This window comes from Physcomitrium patens, chromosome 18 (assembly GCF_059467195.1).
Source record: "Physcomitrium patens ecotype Gransden chromosome 18, ASM5946719v1, whole genome shotgun sequence".
Taxonomy (NCBI): domain Eukaryota; kingdom Viridiplantae; phylum Streptophyta; class Bryopsida; order Funariales; family Funariaceae; genus Physcomitrium; species Physcomitrium patens.
The window spans coordinates 11,035,001-11,057,807 of NC_143427.1; the positions used below are offsets into that span (position 1 = coordinate 11,035,001).

A 22,807-nucleotide genomic window follows, 5' to 3' on the forward strand; every position below is an offset into this window, starting at 1 on the left:
AATATTATTGCCCTAATGTTTCTTCCTTTAAATTCTCTACAAAAATTTGTAATTTGAAAAATCTAAGTCTTCATTAATTTTCTTTTAAAAATAAAGAATACACATGTATTAGTTAGATTATGATTAGAAAATAAGAGATTATGTCATGGGTTAATAAAATTTGAACTATGATAAAATTAGATATATATATATATATATATATATATATATATATAAATAAAATAAATAATTTTAATTATTTTTAAAAAATATATGTAACTTTTTAATAGTACTTGCACCTGTTTGCTCATTTGATAAAATATGTAAAGGATGTCTAAAAATATTATTTCTAATATAATTGAACAAATTGATGTTGTAATGATAATAATTTTCTATTTTTTTCTTTTTGACTCTTATGTATATAAAATTTCAGTTAAATACAAAAATATTCTTAATCATATATCATTTATTTATATACAATGAATAGTTGATAATTAAGTTAATCTTACACAAAAGAAAGTATGTGTACAAAAAATCAAAAGCTTGGAATATAAAGTGCATACCAAATGATTTGTGACAATACTGCTTAAGGTAATATCTTTGTTCATATAAATCCTTAGAAGTGTCATTACAATATGGGTTGTTTCAAAGACTAAACATAATAGATTTATAATCTTTGCAGCACTTTAGAAAGAAGATATGTTTTATATAAAATTCTATTAACTTTTTATTCAAAATTTTCACATCTTTGCATCTTGTAATATTTAAAACAAAATGTTATATCATGTATAAATATAGATATTTATATTTTTTTCTTCATATTTTGTCTTACATAGGTACAATTAAAAAAACCAAAAGTAAGAAAATAACATCTAAATACATATTTTGTAAAATAAATGAATTTGAAATTTAATTAAATATATGTGCATTATTCGTTGATAAAAAATATATCAACCATGCAATTTTAGATGTATAAATATATAGTTGAAATGAAAACTTACAAGTTAAGAGTCTGTCTACTTGCTAACAAGGATTTGTCAAAGTACATGACTACAATCTCATTGTTTCTTAAACATAAGACTTGTACAGTTCTTTTATTACTTTTCTTCAAATTTTATATGCTAGATTGAATATTGATTGCATTTAAAACCCTAACAACACTAATATAATCAAGGTACTTGCAAATTGAGTGTTGAAGCAAGAATAATTTGCTTTTATATAATATGTTGACATCATAAAAAATTGTTATTATTGAGCACACATCAATCAAGAAAGCACAGTAATAGAACTAAGTAATAGATCTATCTCTATGATCACCAACCCAATGTTACAAAATATGACCTTTTGGTAAATCTCATACACATTTGATTGCCAAAGTCTAGTATATCACACACACAGCACCAAAAAAAGAATATGATAAAAATAAAAATGCGCTTACAATCCTTCTAGTGATAAGAGATTTGGATCTGAGTTCCAATCTGGTAAAACTCCAAACTCGAGGTCTGAAACATCCAGCACTCCTAACTGACTGTTGGAGCAAAGTGAACCCTTGAAAAGCTGTGAGAGTGGTGGTGCTTTTGCGAAGTTGTTGCGATTGATATTCCTGCAGAATGTATTTACTGTTTGATGGTCTCCAATTTCATACATTGTCATCTTCTAAAGACTATCTTGCACTTCTCACGACAGATAAGAGTGTTGATACACGAGGTTGAAAGAAATCTACAATCTTCAAAAGTATGTCTAATTCTCCATTCCCAGTTTGAATCCATCAACGTGTGCGTGACGTTAGTGCATATAAACAACTGGCCAGTCTGAAGCGAGGCTAATACCTCGCGACAGTTTCCAGGAAGACCTTAACTTTTGAAAGCAACCAGGTTGCGTGTTGGAATTCAGTTCCACCCTAAGATCTTATAGCAGCATCAGCAGTCTATCAGTAACAGTGCAAACTAGAACTCTCTGCCAAGCGTTGAACATCTAGGTTCAGAGGGTTGAATGGAACTCACAAATTTTACAGATTTGCCTGATTTGTGAATTTTGGTACAGGCCCTGTGCAGCTATTGCTGGACAGATCCCTGCAGCAGAAACATTCAATGAGGATCGAGAAAATATACATGTGAACTCACCGTATTTGCAACTGGGAAAAATTGTAAAAATGGTAATAACTCTTCATATATCGCTCAGAAAAATAACACGTTCATTGTCGCTTCCCGCAAACTAAAGCGGAATGTTTTAAAAGCTGCAATGAAAATCAGAACACAAAAGTTTTTTCTTTTTGCGGTGTGAATAACGCACTGAGATGGATCAGAATTCAAACACTTGCAGAGGACTAGGGGCTGAGAACTCTTCCACTGTGAGCAGCTGAGTCAAATTTTCAATAGTATTCTCTGCTGTTTTCCCATCAAGCGTGTTTTGTCCAATTTTGAAACTTTACAGGGATCTTGTGTTGGTTACTTGCGTCGGAAAGTTGTCCTCAAGTTTGTTTCCACTCAAGTCCCTGATGCACAGGCAAAAATAACATACGCTTTGTCCGTTAGTCCTGGTTTTGGATTCCCGTCCTTGAAGCCAAAGTAGCCCTAACATCTAGTCTGCTTATTTGGTTACCCTTCAATTGTTGATTGCATAAAATTTCAAAGCAGAAGTTACAAATGCCCGAACGACAATTCCACCATTCTACTATCAGCAACCTAGCAGCGATCAGTTAAGATTGTGGTACAACCCTGTGGAAACTGATGTGAGTAACTTGTATGGTGCCACTTACAGCTCTAGAAGATTTACAATTTCCGAAAATTCAGGAGGTGTAAATCAACTGAATCCGTTGTTGTTAAGCTTGCTGCAAGTAATGAATACGGGAAGGTCGCAATGGTGAGGAAAACCAGATATCGGGTTACGAAACATCTGCTGTTCCAATTCTCACGAATCTAAAAACCCTCTCAATCCTTCCACAGATTACAGCGCAGTGAAACCTATCCCTGAGAAAGACATAGTTGACAATTGGACATTCTCACGATGCGCAGAAGAGCCATTGCACCAGTCCCATAATGCTTGTCATCCAAAAGTCATGCTTCAATTGCTGCTGCTACTTACAGAACACTCAGAGGTAGATCACTAACTTCTTTGGGCAGAGACCCTCGCAGATTAGGATTCCCTGTCAGGGATCTACACAGCACGAGAGCGAGTTTTATTTCGCATGTGGCAAATGTTTGGGCCACCAATTAAACCTCTCCCTGAAATGAGAGCTGATCATTATCTGAACAACACGTGGTGCAAGTGAAAGAATTGGTGGGTTCAACTCACAAGGTAACTGATTTCAACATCTTGATGATGCCCGGCGATAGAGAACGAGATATCGATGCATCTGTCAATTCACTTTGCAGCACCTTGTGATATTTAGACAACACACATTTCAGATGTAAAACGCATCAACATGTACCGCAGAATACGCGGAGTCATACATATGCAGAGGTAATGGAAAACAACCCGCTGAAGTGAAGTCAGAGTCTCACAGGCCAACAACCCAAGCGCTCCATAGAGTGGCGTTAACTTGCCATCACAGGCACGTTACACCTTGCCAGTTGTGGTCGTGGTTACAGCAGGGATATAATGGTGTATCATCCTATGTGACCCAGCTGAACAAGTTAATATTCGTATTTGGTGTGCTTGCGATCCATGCTACCCAAAGGGCTTGCAATGCGTCCACTCATTCCAGTACTCAAAATGAGGTTGTTGTCTATGTACGTGACGTTAGTCGGAATGAAACAGATGGAAAACATTGCAGAATGCATGAAGCAAGATACTTGCAGTCTTCGGAGAAATGTGTTACATAGATTCTTATTGTCGAGTCCGCTTGGCAGTGTGGGAAGCTGGGATGGAGAAGTAACATCAAAAACGTCGTTTTCAGCATCTGATAGATTCCATCCATTGCGGCTCCTGTGCAAGATTAGCAACATCAAAGATTTGCAGTGTTCGTGACGTGGGAAGGAGATAGTGTGATCTCCGTACAAGCAAGCAGTTCATTTGCAGCGCTAGTCGCAAATACCATTGACTGCCATTGAAATGTGGCCTTGATCACCGACTACATAGCTAGTGGTGAAGTTCGTGTATGTTTGGGTAACTCAACCTAAGTGTGGCGCATCACTTCTCAAAGTCCAGTGAATGTTTCATCTTAGCAATGACGTGGTGAACATGTCAATCAACAAGAGCAAAACCAACAGCTCGGACGGAGACGAAAAAGTACCACCAACCAAGAAAACATTCAGGACAGAGCTTGTATGAAAGAGCTACGCCACACAAGTGGAAAGGCCTAGACATCCATTACAGTTGTCTCCCTTGTTCTAGAACACCCTTAGAATTCAGCACCAGGCGCGAAACTTCCATGCATTACGTTGTCAACTGTCATCCACCCTCAATCAGCTGTAGGAAAGGTATCTAAGTTGAATCGGTTGTCTAGAGCCAACCCATGGAATCTGCGTATGCCATGGATACGGGATGAATTAGCATACGCAACTGCTCGAGAGGGCAGGTGAAAGCACCGCGACTCCTTTTCATGAGCAAAGCTCAATTGCGGCAACCAAAGCCCATTCCAGTCCAACTGATGGACCTAGCGTTGTATGGTCTCGCTATGAGGAGTCCGCTGTGCCCGTATGTGTGACAGTGTTCAGATCAACCCCCTTTACCTACAGTAGAGAGGCTCTTCTGCATGGATCACGGAATTCACCCAGTGTCAAGCACTGAAACGCAATCTGAAGCTGAATCCCAACCTGAGAGGGAGTGTGGCCCTCTCTCGTCTTGCACAACCATCCTCGCCATTGACGGAATCCGGGATCCGCCCACCAGCCGACAGGTTAGCCAAGCTACTGTGGCTTGCCTCAGAGTTTCCATTAAGTTTCCAATATTGTCTAGGCAACCTAATGGTTGCTAGAGAGGGCGTATCTCAACTTAACATGATTAGCAATGATTTAATTATATATATATATCTTTCTCTCTCTCTCTCTCTCTCTCTCTCTCTCTCTCTCTCTCTATAAAAACACCCATGTTCAAAAACACCCAAGTAGTCTCTAAATATTAGTGGGGCTTTCAAATCTTGCTTAAAGTTTTTCATAGTGGTCAAATCATTTTTATCCAAGTCATGAAAATATGTTCTAAAAATTCCTAATTTTTTAAAAATCAAATCCTAAATAAAATTTAAAAATCCTCATAATGTTTCCATAATTCCAACATCAATAAAAAAAATGCTTCTTCTTATTTAGTGATTTTTTTATAGTAAAAAAATTAATATAAATCAATTTCATTGAGATTCCAATTGCCTTGGTTTGAATATTATGAAGTAGTTGTGAATGTGTTTATAGAGTTGGTTGATTACATAAAATAGCTTCAAAGTCCTAAAAGATCCCTTTGAATGCATACAAAGGTTAAATAAACAATTTGGATTGAAATTCCTTAGCCAAATTGTTAGGGAGAAGATAAGTTAATAACCTTGTTGTCTCAATTAATGTATACAACTTGGTAGGAAAATGACTAACTAAGTTTTATTTAACTATGTATTGTGGTGACTTGGGTCTTGACAACCTAAAAAGACATTTGATGTGGAGTCTTTTTTGAAATGGAACTAAATCACTCTAAATATAAACCAAAGGTAAAAACAAAACATATAGTGTTAGAATTTAGATGAATTTTTTAATAAGGATTTATTTCAAATTAATCAATGCATGAGTTACAGAGCTATGACTTGGCCTTCATCCAATTACATTATTTTCTAAGAGAACTTTGACTTACTATAAATATATCTAGTTGATTTCTATCTATCACTTACAAGATCACCAATTGATCATTTTTTTAAAAAACACTTGAGACATTCTTGAGCGTTTAACTAATTTTTGTTGTATTTTAAGAATATTTTTGATTGTCTACACTCCACATTACTTTTACTTTCTTTATAAGAATACAAAACTATTACTTCTAAATCTTATTGTTTAGTGTCATAATTAGGTGCATAAAATCCTATTTTTTATATATTAAAATATGTAGTTTAATTAAATTAAAATTTATTGATTATTTTGAAAATAAATTAATAATAAATCCTTTTGATTTGTATAGCTTGAGAGAGCCTTAGAAGTTTTAGATTTTATTCTTAGTAAATTATTATTAACTTTACTATGATAAAAATCTATAAAAATTCTATATGATTTTTTTAATTTAGATTTTTCTCCCAAAAGTGTGATTTATTATTAATATTTCTTTATAATAAGTAAGTCATTCCAAAATTACTGAAGAAAATTTTTAAAATATATTTTCTACATTTCTAATCTAATTATTATCAAAAAAATAAATCAAATAATATAAAAATATTCTAAATTTATTTTTTGTGTTAAAAAGTGATAAAAGAAACTTAAGACTTAGAACCATCTTCTTAATATTTTAAATTTTTTCAACTCCCTAAATTATTTTGATAAATAAAATTAAAAATAATGAAACTTTATTTTACAAGGATTAATTAAAACATTGATGTATATACTGTTTTTTCAATAATTTCTATCTAATAGGTAATTTTTTCTTGTTTCAAACAATCTTGTATCAAATTCTTCTAAATTTCCATCATCCTATAAAAATAATGCAAAAAGCCTTAGAAATTTTTTAGAATTAAAAAATAAAAAATAAAAATCTTATACTTTATTCTAGAATAACTAACATGTAAGAATTCTAATTTCAAAGCTATTTTTTTCATTGTAGTTTTGATTTAAAATATACCTAATCTTAATTCTTATTTATTTCTTTTAATTTTTTTAAAATTTTTTAGAAGGTTATTCATATTTCTAAGATTAAATTAATTTTTGAAATATATCTGATCTTTCAAATTAAAAAAATTCAACAATTTTTTACTACAAATGCTATTTAAACCTTATTCCTTTCAAACATTTAGTATTTGCAATCATTGTATGATAATGCTTCTCATCTTGGACAAAGACCCATTCTTCACTCTTAACACTAACTCGTTGATCTTTTCCACTTACATTCTTGATCTTCACATCTTTTTTTAAATTTTCTTTCCACGCATTATATATCAATCATGCTTCACTGCATCTCCATAAGGACTTCAAATCTCACACCCTTGAACTTCAACACCATCTCTCTAAATTAATTTATATTACCAATTTCTTCCCTTGTTGCTTTAGATTGGTTTTTGTTTGTCTTATTAGTCTTTTTAACAACTTTATGGCTCTTGTTTGGAGAGGCTAATAAGACTAAATAAACTTATTATTACTTAATAATGTAGTTTAGTAACTTAGTTCTATTGAGTTGATTGGCATTGAAATATGCTATCTTGAAATTTTATATTTTTTTAAACTTAGATTCTTTATACATTTTTAATTTGAATTCAAACAAAAAAAATCATAAAACTAGATTAAATTACAAAATATACAAAATCAATAATGTAGACTTAGATTAACAAAAGTAAAAATGTTATTGTTGTCAATGACTCCAAATTTTTGTTGATTCTTAATCATCTTTGTGTATTAGGTTAAGTTATCAATGCTTATATATAAACATTTTTAATTGAGTTTCCTTAGACATCCTTATTATTATTAGTGAAACTTTATCTCTTCACATCTACCATCTCAAGTCAAAGCAACCTCTGAAAATTTCAGATCTAGGAAATATTTATGCATTTGTCAGTTTTTATACTTGGAATTACGAATAATATTTTTTAGAAAAAGATTTCTATTGAAGATTATTTAGACAAAATGGAATAAGTCTAAATAGTTAGACTAATACACTTTAGATTAGAACTATTATCATACTTAAGTGTCAGAAGTAACACTAGCTCAAAAGATTATGATGCCATTGTCACCTTGATATCATTATGCACTAGTATAACATAATTTTTATTTAGCTTGGCAATTGTTTCAGTGATCTTACATCTGTTGTAGAGATATGAAGTAGTTAAGATCTAAAAATAAAATAAAAAATTATATAAATAAATAAGATTTTTCTTATGATTAAATACTGAATTCATATTGTTCTATTAATTTTTTTTAACTTTCATGATATTAAAGCAAGTATAGTGATCTTTGCTCTTATATATTGATAATGCTAAAAATAATTTAGATAAAATATTTTCATTGAACCTTCACTTATATTAAATTCGGCCTTGCTTTAACTGCAATGGGTCTCTTTATAAGAAAATATAATAGTCATAAGTAAAAAATAACTTCAAATAATGTTATTTCTCTTCTAAAGCTTTTTATGAAAATTACATAGATCTAATAACTTATGAAGAAGCAATTAAAGAAGCAAGATAGAAGGGTATAATGAAGTAAGAAATTTGGTCTACAGAAAAGAACAAAATATAAGAGTTGGTAGATTTATCAAAAGCAAAAGTACCTATTTTAGTAAAATAAATTTATAAAATCAAATTGAGTCCCTTAGATAAAGACAAGGATAATTGCAAGAAGGAATGAACAAATAGAGGATTTGGATTATTTTGAAATATTTGCACAAATTGTGTATTAATCAACAATACATATAGTATCTACATTGATAGCTAGAAGAAATGTTGCATCAAGCAAATGAATGTCAAGACATTATTTATTAATAGGACATAGATGAAGAGGTCTTTATAGAAATTACAAAAGGATAATAAGGGGTAGAAACATGGAAGGTATGTAGACTTTTAAAAACCTTGTATAGACTATGTCAAACTCTTTGAGCTTGGTATAGTTAGATTTACATGTTATTGTATAATAACATAGCCATTAGGTGAAAGAAGAGAGGAAATATTTTATTATAGAGAAGCTTAAATGAAAATATTTTATCAAATTACCTTAGAAATATAGATAATAGACAAGGAGGTAGTAAACATTATTAAGTGTTAATATTGCTTTCTTGTAGACAAGACTAATACTTCCTTTATAGGGCATAAATGAGCCAACTTAAAATAAATATGATACATAATTAATATAGACATCTTTAAAAGGGAATTAAGAATAAGTTTTAGATAAAAAGAATTACATCAAAATACCAAGAATTAATACTTGGACAGAATTAGATATAAATCAAGATTGAAATCAGATCCCAAGGCACAAAACCATGCACCTATAGCAATTCTAGGATTCTTTGGTTGATTGAAAAGTAGAATTTGAAAGCAGACCTGTAAGAAGATTTTTAAAAGTTAATTTCATATGATTTGAAGGTATATTGAGGTTTTGAAAGCTTTTCAATGTGAGAGGTGTATTCAATGGATTTGAATTTTAAAATAAAAAGAATTTCACAAAATTAATGATTTTGTGAGTGTTATAGGATATTTACAAGTAAAAATTTGTCAATATGTCACTGATTTTGTTGTAAATATATGTAAGAAATTTGATGTCAATCAAGTTGTTAGATTGAAGGTTGTGAGAGTTTGTTTAAATTATGGTCTTGAATAATTAAAATTTAGGATTAGTGAGGATTTTTGCAATCTTGCAATATTTGCATGTTTGATTTAAGCAAAAATTAATGCAAGTAATATAGAATTAAATACCTATAAACTAACTAATTTTTGGAGCTATTTAACTATTCAATAAGAAAGAATCTTTATTGAAAGATTAACATTTAAGTTGGAGAAGGAAGACGGCCAACATTTGACAAGTTTTGAGAATTCTTTTTGCAATTAGTGAATTCGATTCTTCTCAAGTTTATATATATATATATATATATATATATATATATATATATATATATTAAATTTTAATTTAAATTTTAGTCAAGATTAATGGTTCAATTAATATTTATTGAGATTTTAAAACATTGATAGTGGTTGATTAAGATTTAATTAGGACTTTTTTTTGGATTGTTTAGGATTTGTTTAGGATTTAATTAAGATTTAATTAAAATTTTATTAAGATTTGGTCTAAGATTTGATTAGAATTTCATTATAATTTGGTCTAGGATTAGGATTTAAGATTTGATTATAATTTGTTTAGAATTTAATTAGGATTAATTTAGAATTTCATTTGAATTTATTAAAGATATTTTTTAGAACTTATTGAAGATAATAATAGAATTTGATTTAAATTAAATTATAATTTTTATTTTTAATATTTTTTTAATATATCTTTGATTTTTTTTAGGATTTTTTTATTATGAATATTCTTTTAAGATTAATTTATAATTTTTTAAATATATTTTATGAATTCTTTAAAAATTATTTTAAGATTTAATTAAAGATTGATTAATATTGTTATAATTTAATTAGAGTTTCTTTAAGATTCTATTAGAATTTTTTAAGATCTTGTTGCAAGTTCTATTTTATCTTCCACAACTATGTGCCTAGTATATTTTCAAGCAAACTTTGCAAAATACAACAATGTATCTAAAATAAAAAGATTTAAATATGAATATTAGAGATTGAAATATGTTTTATCATATCAGGATGGAAAGTATATGATTCTTTTGTTATATATTAGTGATTTGCTACTAATAAGGTAGAGTAAAGAAAAAATTAATACAATCAAAGCTTTATTTATCATTAAATTTGAAGTGAGGCTTTTAGGAGATGCTGTCACGAACATATATATATTTATCTTGATAATTATTTAAATAATAAGAATAGATAGAAGTAATTCAAAGTAAATAAATATAATAATATCTTATAGAAAGCTTCCTAGAAGCTTCATAGATGCTACTTTGCCTTTATACATGTCTATAGATGATTGGTAGGTTGAAAACTTGGCCAACAAGGAGACCATGTATTGACATGTTGACCACTTATAGTATAAGTTGGACATATGGCACACACCTAGGAAACTTGTCTTATAAATTAGACATGTGTCCTATAGCATGTTGCCATGTATTTTTTAGTTAAGTAATATATATAGAGGTAAAAATGAAGTCTTCCTCACTCTTATCAACTCCTTTCTTGCTTTTAATCTAGTTTTAAGAGTCTTATGTTTTCTAGTCTTTGACAATAGTCATTCCAATTCTTCCTTGAATATACATACTTTCTTCTATTTTGTCACTTTCCTTTTGATACAGATTCTACGAGTTTATATATCTTCTCCCAATTTGTATTCTTGACAGATGCTAGATTATATCTAGACATTGACATAGTATCATAGACATACATATTTATTCTAATATTTGTTTATGTGATTAGGTAGAAATAGGTAAAATAGATTTATTTCATAATATTTTCTAAAAACACTTCTTAGAAGCTTTATAGATGTTACTTTGACTTTATATAGAATTGTGGTTGATTAATAGATTAGAAACTTGGTCAACAAATTAACCACATATTGGTAGCTTGAAACAAGCTAATTATGTGACACACATATAAAAAACTTGTTTTACAAGTTAAAATATATATCTTGCAAAATCAACACGTTTTCGAGGTCTTATAGGACATAGCCATGTAGCTCTTAATTAAGAGTATATATGGAAGTAAGAGTGAAGTCTTCGTCACTCTAGTCAACATCTTTTTAGTCTTTAGTCTTATTTTAAGACTTTCTAATCTTCTTGACTTTAGCAATAGCCATTTTAGTTTAATATTATATCATTTTTGAATAATTTTTTAGTCTTTTTGAGTGACACAAGAATGTATTGAGATTTTTTTTTTTTTAAGATTCATGTCTTTGACAATTTGACAAGAGTCTTGATTCATTGTTCTTATCTTATTTTAGAAATAAGTGGATTATCCTACTTCTATTATTGTGATTAAAGATCATGGATTATCCACCTTTAAACAAACTATTTAATTATTTAACATTGATTTTTTCTTGAAGAGAGTGGATTACCCTTCTTTGTGGAAATTTTATTTTGATATTAGAGGTTACAAATTATCTTCCTCTAATTTGACTATGAATTTATCAAGTTATTTGAAATGGAAGAAAAATCATATGTTGGTTGCTTATGGGATAAGCTAACAATGTGACGTACATATAAAAAACTTGCCTTGCAAGTTAAAATATGTATCTTACAATGTCAACATGTTTTAAAAGCCCTATAAGACATTGCCACATAGTTCTTACTTAAGAGTATATATGGAGGGAAGAGTGAAGCCTTCTTCACTCTTATCAATACCTTTCTACTCTTTAGTCTTCTTTCAAGACTTTTTAGTCTTCTTGTCTTTGCCAATAGCCATTCTAGTTTAATACTCTATCATCTTTGAGTGATTTTTTAATCTTTTTGAATAACACAAGAGTATATTGAAGTTTTCTTTCTTTGAAATTTATGTTCCTAATACATAGAATACAACACTTATAGAATCTACTTATATCAAAGATAATTTTATGTAGACAATACTTGACCATTTTAGAATACAACACTATAATTTCATATTAATTCTAATTCACAATGGTTTTAAGCTTCAAAAATACATGAATACAAAGCCAATTGATCTAACATTATATTGATCACTTATCAAATTTCTATTATTTATAACATAAATAATAAAAGAAATATTAATTATACCAAGATTACTATTTGCAAGCACATATAAGAATCAAAAGATGCTTATTGCATTGCTGGAAAGAACATCTTACATTACATCAAAGAAACTATGAATTGGGGTCTATATTTTCCTACAATAAGAAAGTTAATTTATCATACCTTCACCAACTTTAATTATGACCATGATTTAGATACATGATGGTTTACCATATAGATTATACACAAGCTTGAAAGCAACACCATGGATTGGAGCAATAAACTTCGATTGATTATTATTCTTTCTACCATAGAAGCAAAATATCATGCTTTATCAAAAGCTGCAAAGGATACCTACTACTTACACATATTACTGAAAGAACTTTACTTATGTAGTAAATCACCAGTTCAATTCTACAGCAATAATCAATCATGCATTAAGCTAATAGACAATCATGTATTACACTCACAAACTAAACATATTAAAATACAACATCATTTTATTTTAAAAAGACAAGCAAGAGACATAATTATACCATTTGTACCGAACAAGCTACAACATACTGATTGCTTAACAAAGGGGCAAGATCAACCACAATTCTATGCAAATATGGTAGAGCTTGGACTTAAATCCTTGTCTATTTGAGCTTAATCCCTAAAATCTAAGTAATTCTTAGCCTCAATGAGAGATTTAAAGCACTCGTATTCAGATCTACTAAACCCATTAACACTAGGACTATATCATCCCATGTAAGATATATTTTTCGTCAAAATCCTTTTCTAACAGTATATAATTTCTTAGTTGAGAGCACATTAGAAGAAGAATACACCTCTAAGGAACGTGCAGTCCTCCAATATTGGCACCAGCTCGATTGAGGTGATATCTCCCGCACCAGCGACAGAAGCTCCATGCGATGAATCATAGGCATGAAGGAGATGCAATGCATGAGATGGCGGCACAGAACTCATGGGCTCCACCGCAGCTGACGAAAGCGAAGGCTCAGCGGCGCCATGTAGATGCCACCTCATCCCGAGAAGGATGGGGCCATTACATGGCTCTAGCAGAGCTTGCAACACCACCCAACTAGGAATTTAATGTGCTTAATCCCACATGGCATCCTCTCTTTCGTCAGAGCATATTCATAGTCAAGCCTGACATGAATACCTTTTTTCCATGTGTTCCCAATAGTACTCCAAAAGAAAAAGAAAAAGAAAAAAACAAAGCAGAAGCTAATTTTTCTACATATGGACTTGTGGATCCATTTTCCATACACTTGTACCCCCCTAGCCCCTGCCATGAGCTCCTTTCTCCTAATTGCCACGTGCATGCCTCTAATTGGTCTTTCCTTTTACTTACCACATGGACGATTTTATTAAATCCATAACTGGACTACTAACCACCAAACTTAAAATAAAAAATAAAAATAAAAATAAAAAAATGAAACTTTGATCCCATCAACGGAGCTTAATTATATAGTATTAGTGAACTTACTCTCACTCAACAAGAGAGTACAAACCCTCTTCAGTTCATGCCACATGTAGAAAAAAAAAAAAAAACAAACAAACAAACAAACAAAAAACACAATCTGCAAAGGGATGTGACTACAAAGGTTTTTTAAAAAAGGAACAAAAAAATTGTTTCTTTGGTCAGCGCACCCGTTTCGGAAAAAAGAAAAGAAAAGAAAAAGCATTCGAAGAGTCCCCAGCTGGTGGCTGAAAATAGCCCAGCCCTGAACAGAAACCAGTCACGCCCCTCCATGCCAGCGGTACTCCTCACAACGCTCCTGCACATACACACCTTCCACCAACTTCGTCACTCATTCCTTACTCACATTTGACAGAGCCACTCAAAACCATTGGAATTCCCTCCACCAGTACTCTTTTCATTTGTGCCCTAACAGAAGAAGAACATCAATCTTGGAATAATACAATCATATGAAAAAACCAAAAGAAATGATCAAATTTCAACTAATAACCAACGTGGTCACAATCTACACAGACATAACCTCTAATCATCAACATCGTTGACTGTTGCCCACTCATACAAACCAGTCAAGCAATAACTTGTAACTTTTTCATGCAACAACCACGCGACAGCCTCCTAACCCTCAGAGCATCGTAAATGAGTTCCTCCAACGGACCTCGCAGCTGCGACCGGTATTTCATGTGGTGTATACGCCACTCAGCGTGCGAAGTAGAAGAAGGTATCGTCAAGCACGTCATGAGCGACTCTGACACACCACAACATTCGAGCCTCCATAACTGCAAAGAAATTCCGCAAGCGTTCCTTCCAATTCACGGCGGGAGCCAAGAAAATAACGGAACTGGATGCATGTGCGTAAGTGGAGACGCGTGCTCCCCTTGCGGTTCCAAGGACTACTGGAGATGCTCTTAGCATTGACAATATGTCCCACACAACTTCAGCTGCTCTAATACTCCGTAACAAGACACAACTTTCCAAAATCATACCTTCATGCCCAATTATACCTCGTTGCCTACAACCAAATTCCCGCCCTAGAGCTGAACATTCGACTGCAATACAGCTTCGATCCATCCGTTCTAGTTCCCAAATTATATCTCAGATCAACCTTCGAGATTCTCATCTTGCACACAACCCATAGCCGGCTACTCAACCTCCGATAATCAGCCCCACTTAATGATGAGAGACAGACTATTAATTGAGGTGGCGGACTTCAGTGCCTTCCACACTCCCTGCATGTTTGTACTCTTTTGTTGCTCATCATCTCGCAACTCAACATCTGGATATGCTTCAACCATCGACCCCGGATCTATCTCGTAGCTCGACTTGAAACAAAAAATTGCTTCTTCTAGACACCCTCTCTACATATTGCTCCCGATTATGCTCCCGATTTTGCTTCCGCTTCCGCATTGTCAATTGAAGAACCCAAAATAATACGAGAATATAACTACCTTCACTATAGTTTTTGACAAAGAAGAAGAAAAAGATCAACCAATATAGTGTTGGACCTGTATATGAGCATGTACTCTACAATCACAACTCCGTCAACGGTTCACTTCCATTTCACTACACTGCCCTCCTGCTTTGTTACACTATCTCCATATACTGAGGCAAAGTATAATATATACAAGCCCAACATTGGTTCGAACTCCTACCTCAACCAGCCTCACACTATAAACCAGTATCAGGCCATGAAGATTCATCCGCAAATATCACCAACCAGATAAGGTGCAAGATAAAATGACCAAGACAAAAAATTGCGTCCAAAGCAGGACTGAACAATTTTGAGATGGTTATTGTACTAAGTCCTCTCCCTCAATAAAGTCGAACAAACATATTTACAATCAAAACATTTTCATCGTTCAAGCTCATTCGTCATCAGCACTTCAATTTTGAGGAGTATAATCTTGTAGCTTTATGCCCTGGCATGTAATTATTTACACAAGCATGCACAGCATCATCTTCAATACCACAGCATTGTACAGGAAACTTACCACTATTGCATTTGTCCTCAATGGTGTCCCACTCTGGTTGGCTTCATCACTTATCACCCATTCTATAGACTCTGCATCAGGATTGTGCAACTCGTCACTCAGAGGACCATGTTCACCCACGCATCCAATTGCCAATGAGGTTGCGACTGGGTTACATAAAATATTGACAACCTCAGTTGGCCACGTGCTCCAGTGTTACAACACAACAATAGCCAAGAGGGCATCGGTTCACAAATTGAACAAAATATCATCCATGCATGCCATACAGGAGAGAATGACACGCCAGAGCAGATGTATTACCAGACGTTGACGAATCGGAAACAAAAGTAACTCCGTTCTATACTAGATCTCTACCTCTTTGGTTCCTCATCATCTTATTTGATCTGGGTCGACAATACTTACGTAAACTATTGTACAGACTTTCTATAATCTGAGCTGGAAGCTGCATGTCTCTGAAGTCCTTTGGCGTCAACTACCTGAACTCCTTGTTCTTGTTCTCACAAAATTGCTTGATTGTTTTGCACGATTTCGTAACCGTATTCATCCTCATTCGACACTCTACCCCTGTCCTTCCGGGCGCGTTTTCTGCTATGTCCCCCCATGACCGTTTTCTACCAAAATGCTTTTCAAACCGACTCTTAACACTCTTCCTCTGAGCAACTACTTCCAACAACCTCTTCATTTCTTCATCAGTCCAATTCTTTGATCGGTTCTTACATGTCTTCTCGCCCTTGGTTTTCTCATTTTCTGCCCCGTCAATCTCTCCAGTTCCACATCTCCTACGTTTCTTCGAGCCCTCAGCTTTCCCTTTGGCTTCCCCAGCAGTCCCTCCAGTTCTACTCTTCAACGAATAATTCTCATCACATCCTTCGTATTGGAGCTCGATGACCTGATCTTTCCGGTGAGGGTTTGTAAAGGTAGTAGGCCCTACTTTGTCAGGAAATTGAGCTTTAAGGCGGCCTCCAGGCTTGCTCGTCGCATCCTGATCAGCGGAGTGATATTGATCCACTACTGCGGCCCCCATAGCACCTATTCACAGACATTTACAATCAATGATGCACTCCAACACGTTAGCTCCACGGGAGACTTGGCCATGCAATATCTGCAACATGAAACCCTTTCAAACACAGGATTTTTTTTTATCTCACAGTCAAATGACATCTTCTACATGCCAGCATAAAATACGGATATGCATTCGCGATGCAAGGAAGCAACCCTGAGTGCAAGTTACCATGTGAAATAAAAATTAAGCACGCTTACAACCACATAGTAGCCACTACAATAGCAATCGTCCCTTGTGCCTGCTTGTAGCTTCATGGACCACATTTCTAGCTCGTCTGCAACCCACTGAAGCACCTGCAATCCGGGAGAATGGACAACAGCCTCCTCCATCCTCCCGGGTACCTGCTGGAGGTGCAACATTGTCCCCACCAGCCTTACCTATCTCTGTCACGTTCATGTCACCAGCAGCTGCGTCAATACAATTCTCGTCAACGGCATTTTCTGGCTGCTCTCTCTGAATCTCCTCGGCTCGAGCTGCCAATACGAATTTGTCCAGCGTCTTTAGGTATGGAAGAAGGCTCTCCCAAATCATGGGATCGTCGCTCACAGAATGCATTGCTGATGCTACTGTTATTTGGATACAACTCCGTCCTCTTCTCAAAGTACTGTATGTCGAAGCACTTCTTGAGCTGTCACAGTGAGTGTAAACCTGAAACAAATCACACTGAAAAAGCACACATGAAACATGCGAAAGCCAAAGCCACCTTAAATGCATTCCACAATCAATCACGAACCATATTTTACTGATCCAGGCTTTTGTGGCTCAGCACAAACATATACACACCCAATTTAGTGTTAAGCAGGGGCTCTAGGTGTTGGTCTCCACAGACACACCCAACCAAAACCCTGTCATTGTTGCAGCCATGTTTCGGTGCAATAATGCAAACAATCGAGGTAATGTAGGTAACGACGCCAGCAACTCTATCCGCAAAATTAAAGGCACAATTGAGATGTCACGCATGTCATCAGACGCAATTGTGTGAAGAAGCTGCCACTTCCTTTCAGCTAAAAACAAGAATGAATTCCAAGTCCACGAGAATTCATCAGGCAAAGAGATGGGATGTGCACCTTAGTGTGTTGACCCCGTTGATGCAACAATCTTGTGACCCCGTCCTCCAACTCTTGCCCACAGCGCAAAAGTACGCCAAAGCAAAATTCTAACCACCGGGTTGGTTATTGGTTCATGCATTCACTTCTTCTCACCATTTCCAAATCAACCTCGACGTCCATGCTTGCAAGCGTGCCTGGTTCACCATATCTGCAAGCAACCCTATAATCCTAATTCTTGGAGTGCCAAGAAGTGAGGCAAGAAGCGCCGGCTCAAACGAAACACAATCGGAGAAAAAACCGCACCTCGAGCTTCCGATTCTCGTTAGGACTCCGGCTGGTGAATATCGGAATTGCTACATTTTCGAAATACGGAAGAATAATTGCCGACTCCAAACGAGAGAAGTCGCAAGCATCGATCGGATCCGTGTGTGAGGCGTCATATCGGAACCCGTGAATCCACAGTGAAACCATGCTCACAAGTTACCTCCGTCATTGATCAGTCGGGGAGAGTATCGGAACTGCTACAGGATGTCGGAGGCGCAACAGTGTTGAGACGATAACGTGTCCCACACCAGAGTCTCGGACCAACTTGTCGAGACTGAGAACTTGTATCTTATGTTCGTTTGTTTGGTTTTGAGGCGTTCGTATCTCCAATCTTCTTCTTGGCAAACTAGTGGGTGGTGCTTCACTGAAAGTGCAATTATCAGTAAAGTTTGAAAATCAGTTCCATTATGATGCTCATCTTTCAAGGACCATGATGTGGGCACAAGGGTGTACAATATAATACCAAATAGCATTAGATGCTACAGAATAGTGTCTTCTACTAGTAGTGTGCTTTACCGTGAGTGATAGTCACCTAGTCATTGTAAGCAAAGCTAAATTTATTTTAGCCTAACCACTTGGTATTGGCTTCTTTATACATTGCATATTTATCTTGTTTATGCTTTTATATGTACAACCTATAAGCTTTTAGCCCAAAGAGGCTTGGTTGCTACAAAGATGAAATCATACCGTATGGAATTGATTTAGTGATGATTGTTTTGCATGAGATAGACTCTATCATCCACATATGGTGGTACATTGTTAATAGTGGTGTTTCAAAATGCCGTCACAATATTGTCCATTCCAAGTTAAAAGTTTATATATATATATATATATATATATATATAAGTCTTATTAAGATAACATTTGAGGGTGTTAGGTTTTAAGATTTTGGCTATGAAAAAAAACCAATATGTGCATTGATAAGTATGAAGGAATACATCTTAATCAATTTTCTATTTAAAAATGTTGCAATGGTTATAGACAATCAATGAATTTTTAAAAAATAATTCAAACCAAAACTATTTTGCACTTATTATTACCAATTTGGTCAATATTATTTGTTAAAAAATTAAAATAATAAGTTATTTTAAATATTATAGTAAAAAAATTAATCAAATAGTTGTTACAGTAATAAAAATTTGTTACAAAAATTATTATTGAATGGTTTAAAGCCAATTATAAATTAGTGAGTTTTTTATTCATAATTTTTGTTAGTAATATTATCTCTTATGCTTATTTTCTAATTTAAATTTATTAGAATTGAATTACATAAATTAAGTTTTGAGTTAGATAAATAAGTACATCTTGAAAAAACCTAATAAAACCTTATTCAAATATTAAGTGAAATTCCAACAAGCTTTATTTAAAATCTAAATATATCATAAAGTAGATTTTGAATCTCAATAATATTTAATTTGATTATTGGTATTGATTCAAATCTTTTTTAGGTTTTTAAAAAATAATTGACAATAAGCATATAAAATTAAAAGAACATTAAAGTAATAGATGAAGAAAAAATGCTTCTAATTTGCTCAAGTATTAATAGACTTCCTTCTTTAATCTTAATGGTGACCTATTAGTATTAATAGCACCTCTTTTTATTATTCTTTTATTCTTCAAATTTTTATACATGCTTAAAAAAAATTAAAAAATCTATATATTAAAAAAATCAATCCAAGTAGAATTTTGTTAAAAATTCTAAAAATCCTCATTGATCTTTAGAATCTAATTTTTAAGACCCTAATTCTTTTAATTTAATTTATTTTATTTATTAATTTGACTGTTTAATTTATTTCAATTTGACATAAAACAACTAACATGACTACACTTACAAACCTATAAATTTTTATTCAAAGAATTGCTACAAATCAAATATAAGTGATCAAAATATAACATCTTTTATATACTACAAAAAAAAAGTTATTCAAAATGGTCTTATATTTGCAAAGCTTTTACAAATTCAATGTTTATTTAAATTCTTCAAAATTAATACATAAAAAAGTCCTATCATGGGTGTTCTTTAATTCTAATCTTTTATCAACACAATAATTTTTTTATTTATTCTAATGTGTGGTTTTGTGTCTTGAGATCCAATTATAACTCTAGTTTACAACCAATATTCTTTAAGTATCAATCTATGATTTTTTTAGGTAATTTTTATTAAAAGCTACTCTTTTCTTTTATTTAAAGATTCTTATATTTATATGTTTGCTAACAAACTTTATTTTGTCTTACAATATAGTATAGATAATACTATATTAATTTTGAGTGATATTACATAAAATTTTATTTATACTATTATTTAATAAATTTAAGTGATATTATCAAATTTATCTATTTTAATCTATTTCTATCTATTCATATTATCTAAATAATACTATATTAGTTTTGAATGAATATCTACTCTTTTCAAGTGGCACAAGAGTATATTGAATTTTTCTTTCTTTAAAATTCATGTCTTTGACAGCTTTATAAAAGTGCTAAGTCATTGTTCTTGTTTTTTTTTAAAGTGAGTGAATTACTTTTCTTCTATTATTGTGCTTTGAAGTTTGCATACTATCCACCTTTAAACTAACAATTTAGTTTTTTAACATTTATTTTTTTTGAAAGAAAGTTGACTACCTCTTTTTGTAGAAATTTTTATTTGATATTAGGGGTTCTAAATTATCCTCCTCTAATTTGACTTATAAATACATTTGAATCCTTTATAAAAGTAAAAAATATGGATGCTACTCTTTGAAAAAGTGAGAATAGATTTGCAACTATTGTAGATCTTTACAAGTTCGTCAATACTCTTAGGATTGAAATCTCACATATTTCTAATGTGATCACAGCGATATTATTCCTATGCCTATGAAAGAAGTCAATAATGAGGTTCAAACTTTACACCAAGAAGTTGTACAATTGAGAGTAGCAAGTAGATCAAGTTTACAATTGAGTTCAAGAAATCTTACTACTACAAGTATGAGGGAGGGAAGGATAAATATGCTAAAGAAGTTTGATGAAAAAAGATCAAAGTTTCAAGGATTTCTACAACAAGTAAAGCTTTATTTAAGGTTACATCCTTTCCAATATCTTGATGGATTTATTCAAGTTGAATTCATAGAAGCATACTTAAATATTGATATGGATGTTCATATGTTGCACTTCTTTCTTAAAATACTAGAATTCTTCTTTAAAGATATTTATTTTTTCTTTTCATACAATTAATTTTTTAATAGGGTCTATCACTTTTAACAATAATTTAAGCACTTGACTTAGATAGTCAACTAAAATAGCTAATTTAGTCATAATCTTAAATAATTCAAAACAACTTTCTTGTATGTGAAGTAAAATAACTTAAGCAGTACAAAAATAATTATAGAAGTTGTCCATATTATGTCTTAGTAAGGATATTATATCTATATTTAAATCTCATGTAGAAGGCTAGATCCTATTATTTCTTTTTTTAATACAAATACAAACCTTCTTATTGCTTTAATCTAAGTTTTGACTTCTTTCTTTTATAGTATTTGTCTTTGTCTTTATTATGGGATTTTGTCTCTTCAAGGTACCATGCTATTTCTTAATAAATCAATTTTTAAAATTTTAACAAAGGTAAATGAACTTCTAGACTAATAAAAATGATATTGAAAAGGAGAGATGGATGAAATTTGATTCTTAGTCATTGTTAAAGCACATCATTGTTATTTTATGTAAAAACAAACTTAGAAATGCATTAGGCATCTTGCTATGAAAGAATTTGAACTTACCTTGAAGTTTGGTTTATAATCCAAATAATGCACAAGATATTTATAAACATGCTTTGGTATGTTTGAACAATCCAAGTAAGCTTAAAAGTATTTTAAGTACATCTTAATTAAATTCAAAAAAATATTAGATAAATCTTATTATATTCTAATTATTTTTGAAACAAGTATTAAATAATAGTTAATATATTTTAATCAAATTCCAATCAAACTATAATAAAATCTTAAATAAATCTTAACCAAATTCTAATCAAATTCTAATAAAATATTGATAAAATACTAATCAAATCTTATATCTTAAATCTTAAATCATAAACAAATTTTTACCAAATCTTAATTAAATCTAAAATCCTAAATCCTAATTAAAGCTTAATCAAATCCTAATCAGATCTTAAATCATAAAAAATCCTAATCAAATCCTCACCAAATCCAAAAGTACAATAAATCTTTAATAACTAATAATTTAACCATTGATTTAAATTCAAAACTTACAAACTTGTTAATTTATTAGTTAAAAATAAGCATAACAATTTTAAAGAAGATCAAAGATTATAAATAGGAGATAATCTTCATAATCCACTTGGATATTAGCTAGTTTTTTTTTTTTTTTTTTTTTTTTTTCCAATTTTGATGCCAATCTCTCATTGCTAATATCTCTTGATTTTACCATCAAATGGATTTCAAACTTTATATATTTGTTGAAAATAAAATCTACAATTCATGAAAAAAATGTTATTTTAATTTAATCAATAGCTAGCTATAAATTTTAA

The 22,807-nt window shown here is 32.0% G+C and overlaps 1 protein-coding gene and 1 long non-coding RNA gene across 10 annotated transcripts; both read right to left on the bottom strand.

The window, feature by feature from the left end:
* Positions 1 to 2,271: 2,271 nt before the first annotated feature.
* On the bottom strand, positions 2,272 to 3,373 carry LOC149987465 (uncharacterized). The gene is made up of 3 exons (XR_016498366.1): positions 3,274 to 3,373; positions 2,738 to 3,135; positions 2,272 to 2,473 (listed from the first exon to the last, which is right to left on the bottom strand). It is a non-coding gene; the product is annotated as an uncharacterized LOC149987465 (long non-coding RNA).
* A 9,487-nt stretch (positions 3,374 to 12,860) lies between these two features.
* Positions 12,861 to 18,586, bottom strand: LOC112294978 (uncharacterized). 9 transcript variants are annotated; one of them, XR_016498165.1, is made up of 6 exons: positions 18,268 to 18,586; positions 17,983 to 18,172; positions 17,293 to 17,578; positions 16,329 to 16,881; positions 14,520 to 15,923; positions 12,861 to 14,162 (listed from the first exon to the last, which is right to left on the bottom strand). XR_016498165.1 is itself a non-coding variant. In XM_024546010.3 (5 exons), the coding sequence occupies exons 2-4, from the start codon at positions 17,468 to 17,470 to the stop codon at positions 15,899 to 15,901; spliced, it is 756 nt and encodes a 251-aa protein (XP_024401778.1). In that variant the 5' UTR covers positions 17,471 to 17,578; positions 17,983 to 18,586; the 3' UTR covers positions 12,861 to 14,162; positions 15,853 to 15,898. The 9 variants fall into 9 exon arrangements, 2 of the variants coding, with proteins under 2 accessions (XP_024401778.1, XP_090100291.1); XR_016498164.1 differs by having other exon boundaries at positions 17,983 to 18,184; XR_002973499.3 differs by having other exon boundaries at positions 14,520 to 14,609; positions 15,853 to 15,923; positions 17,983 to 18,586.
* Between the last annotated feature and the right edge of the window lie 4,221 nt (positions 18,587 to 22,807).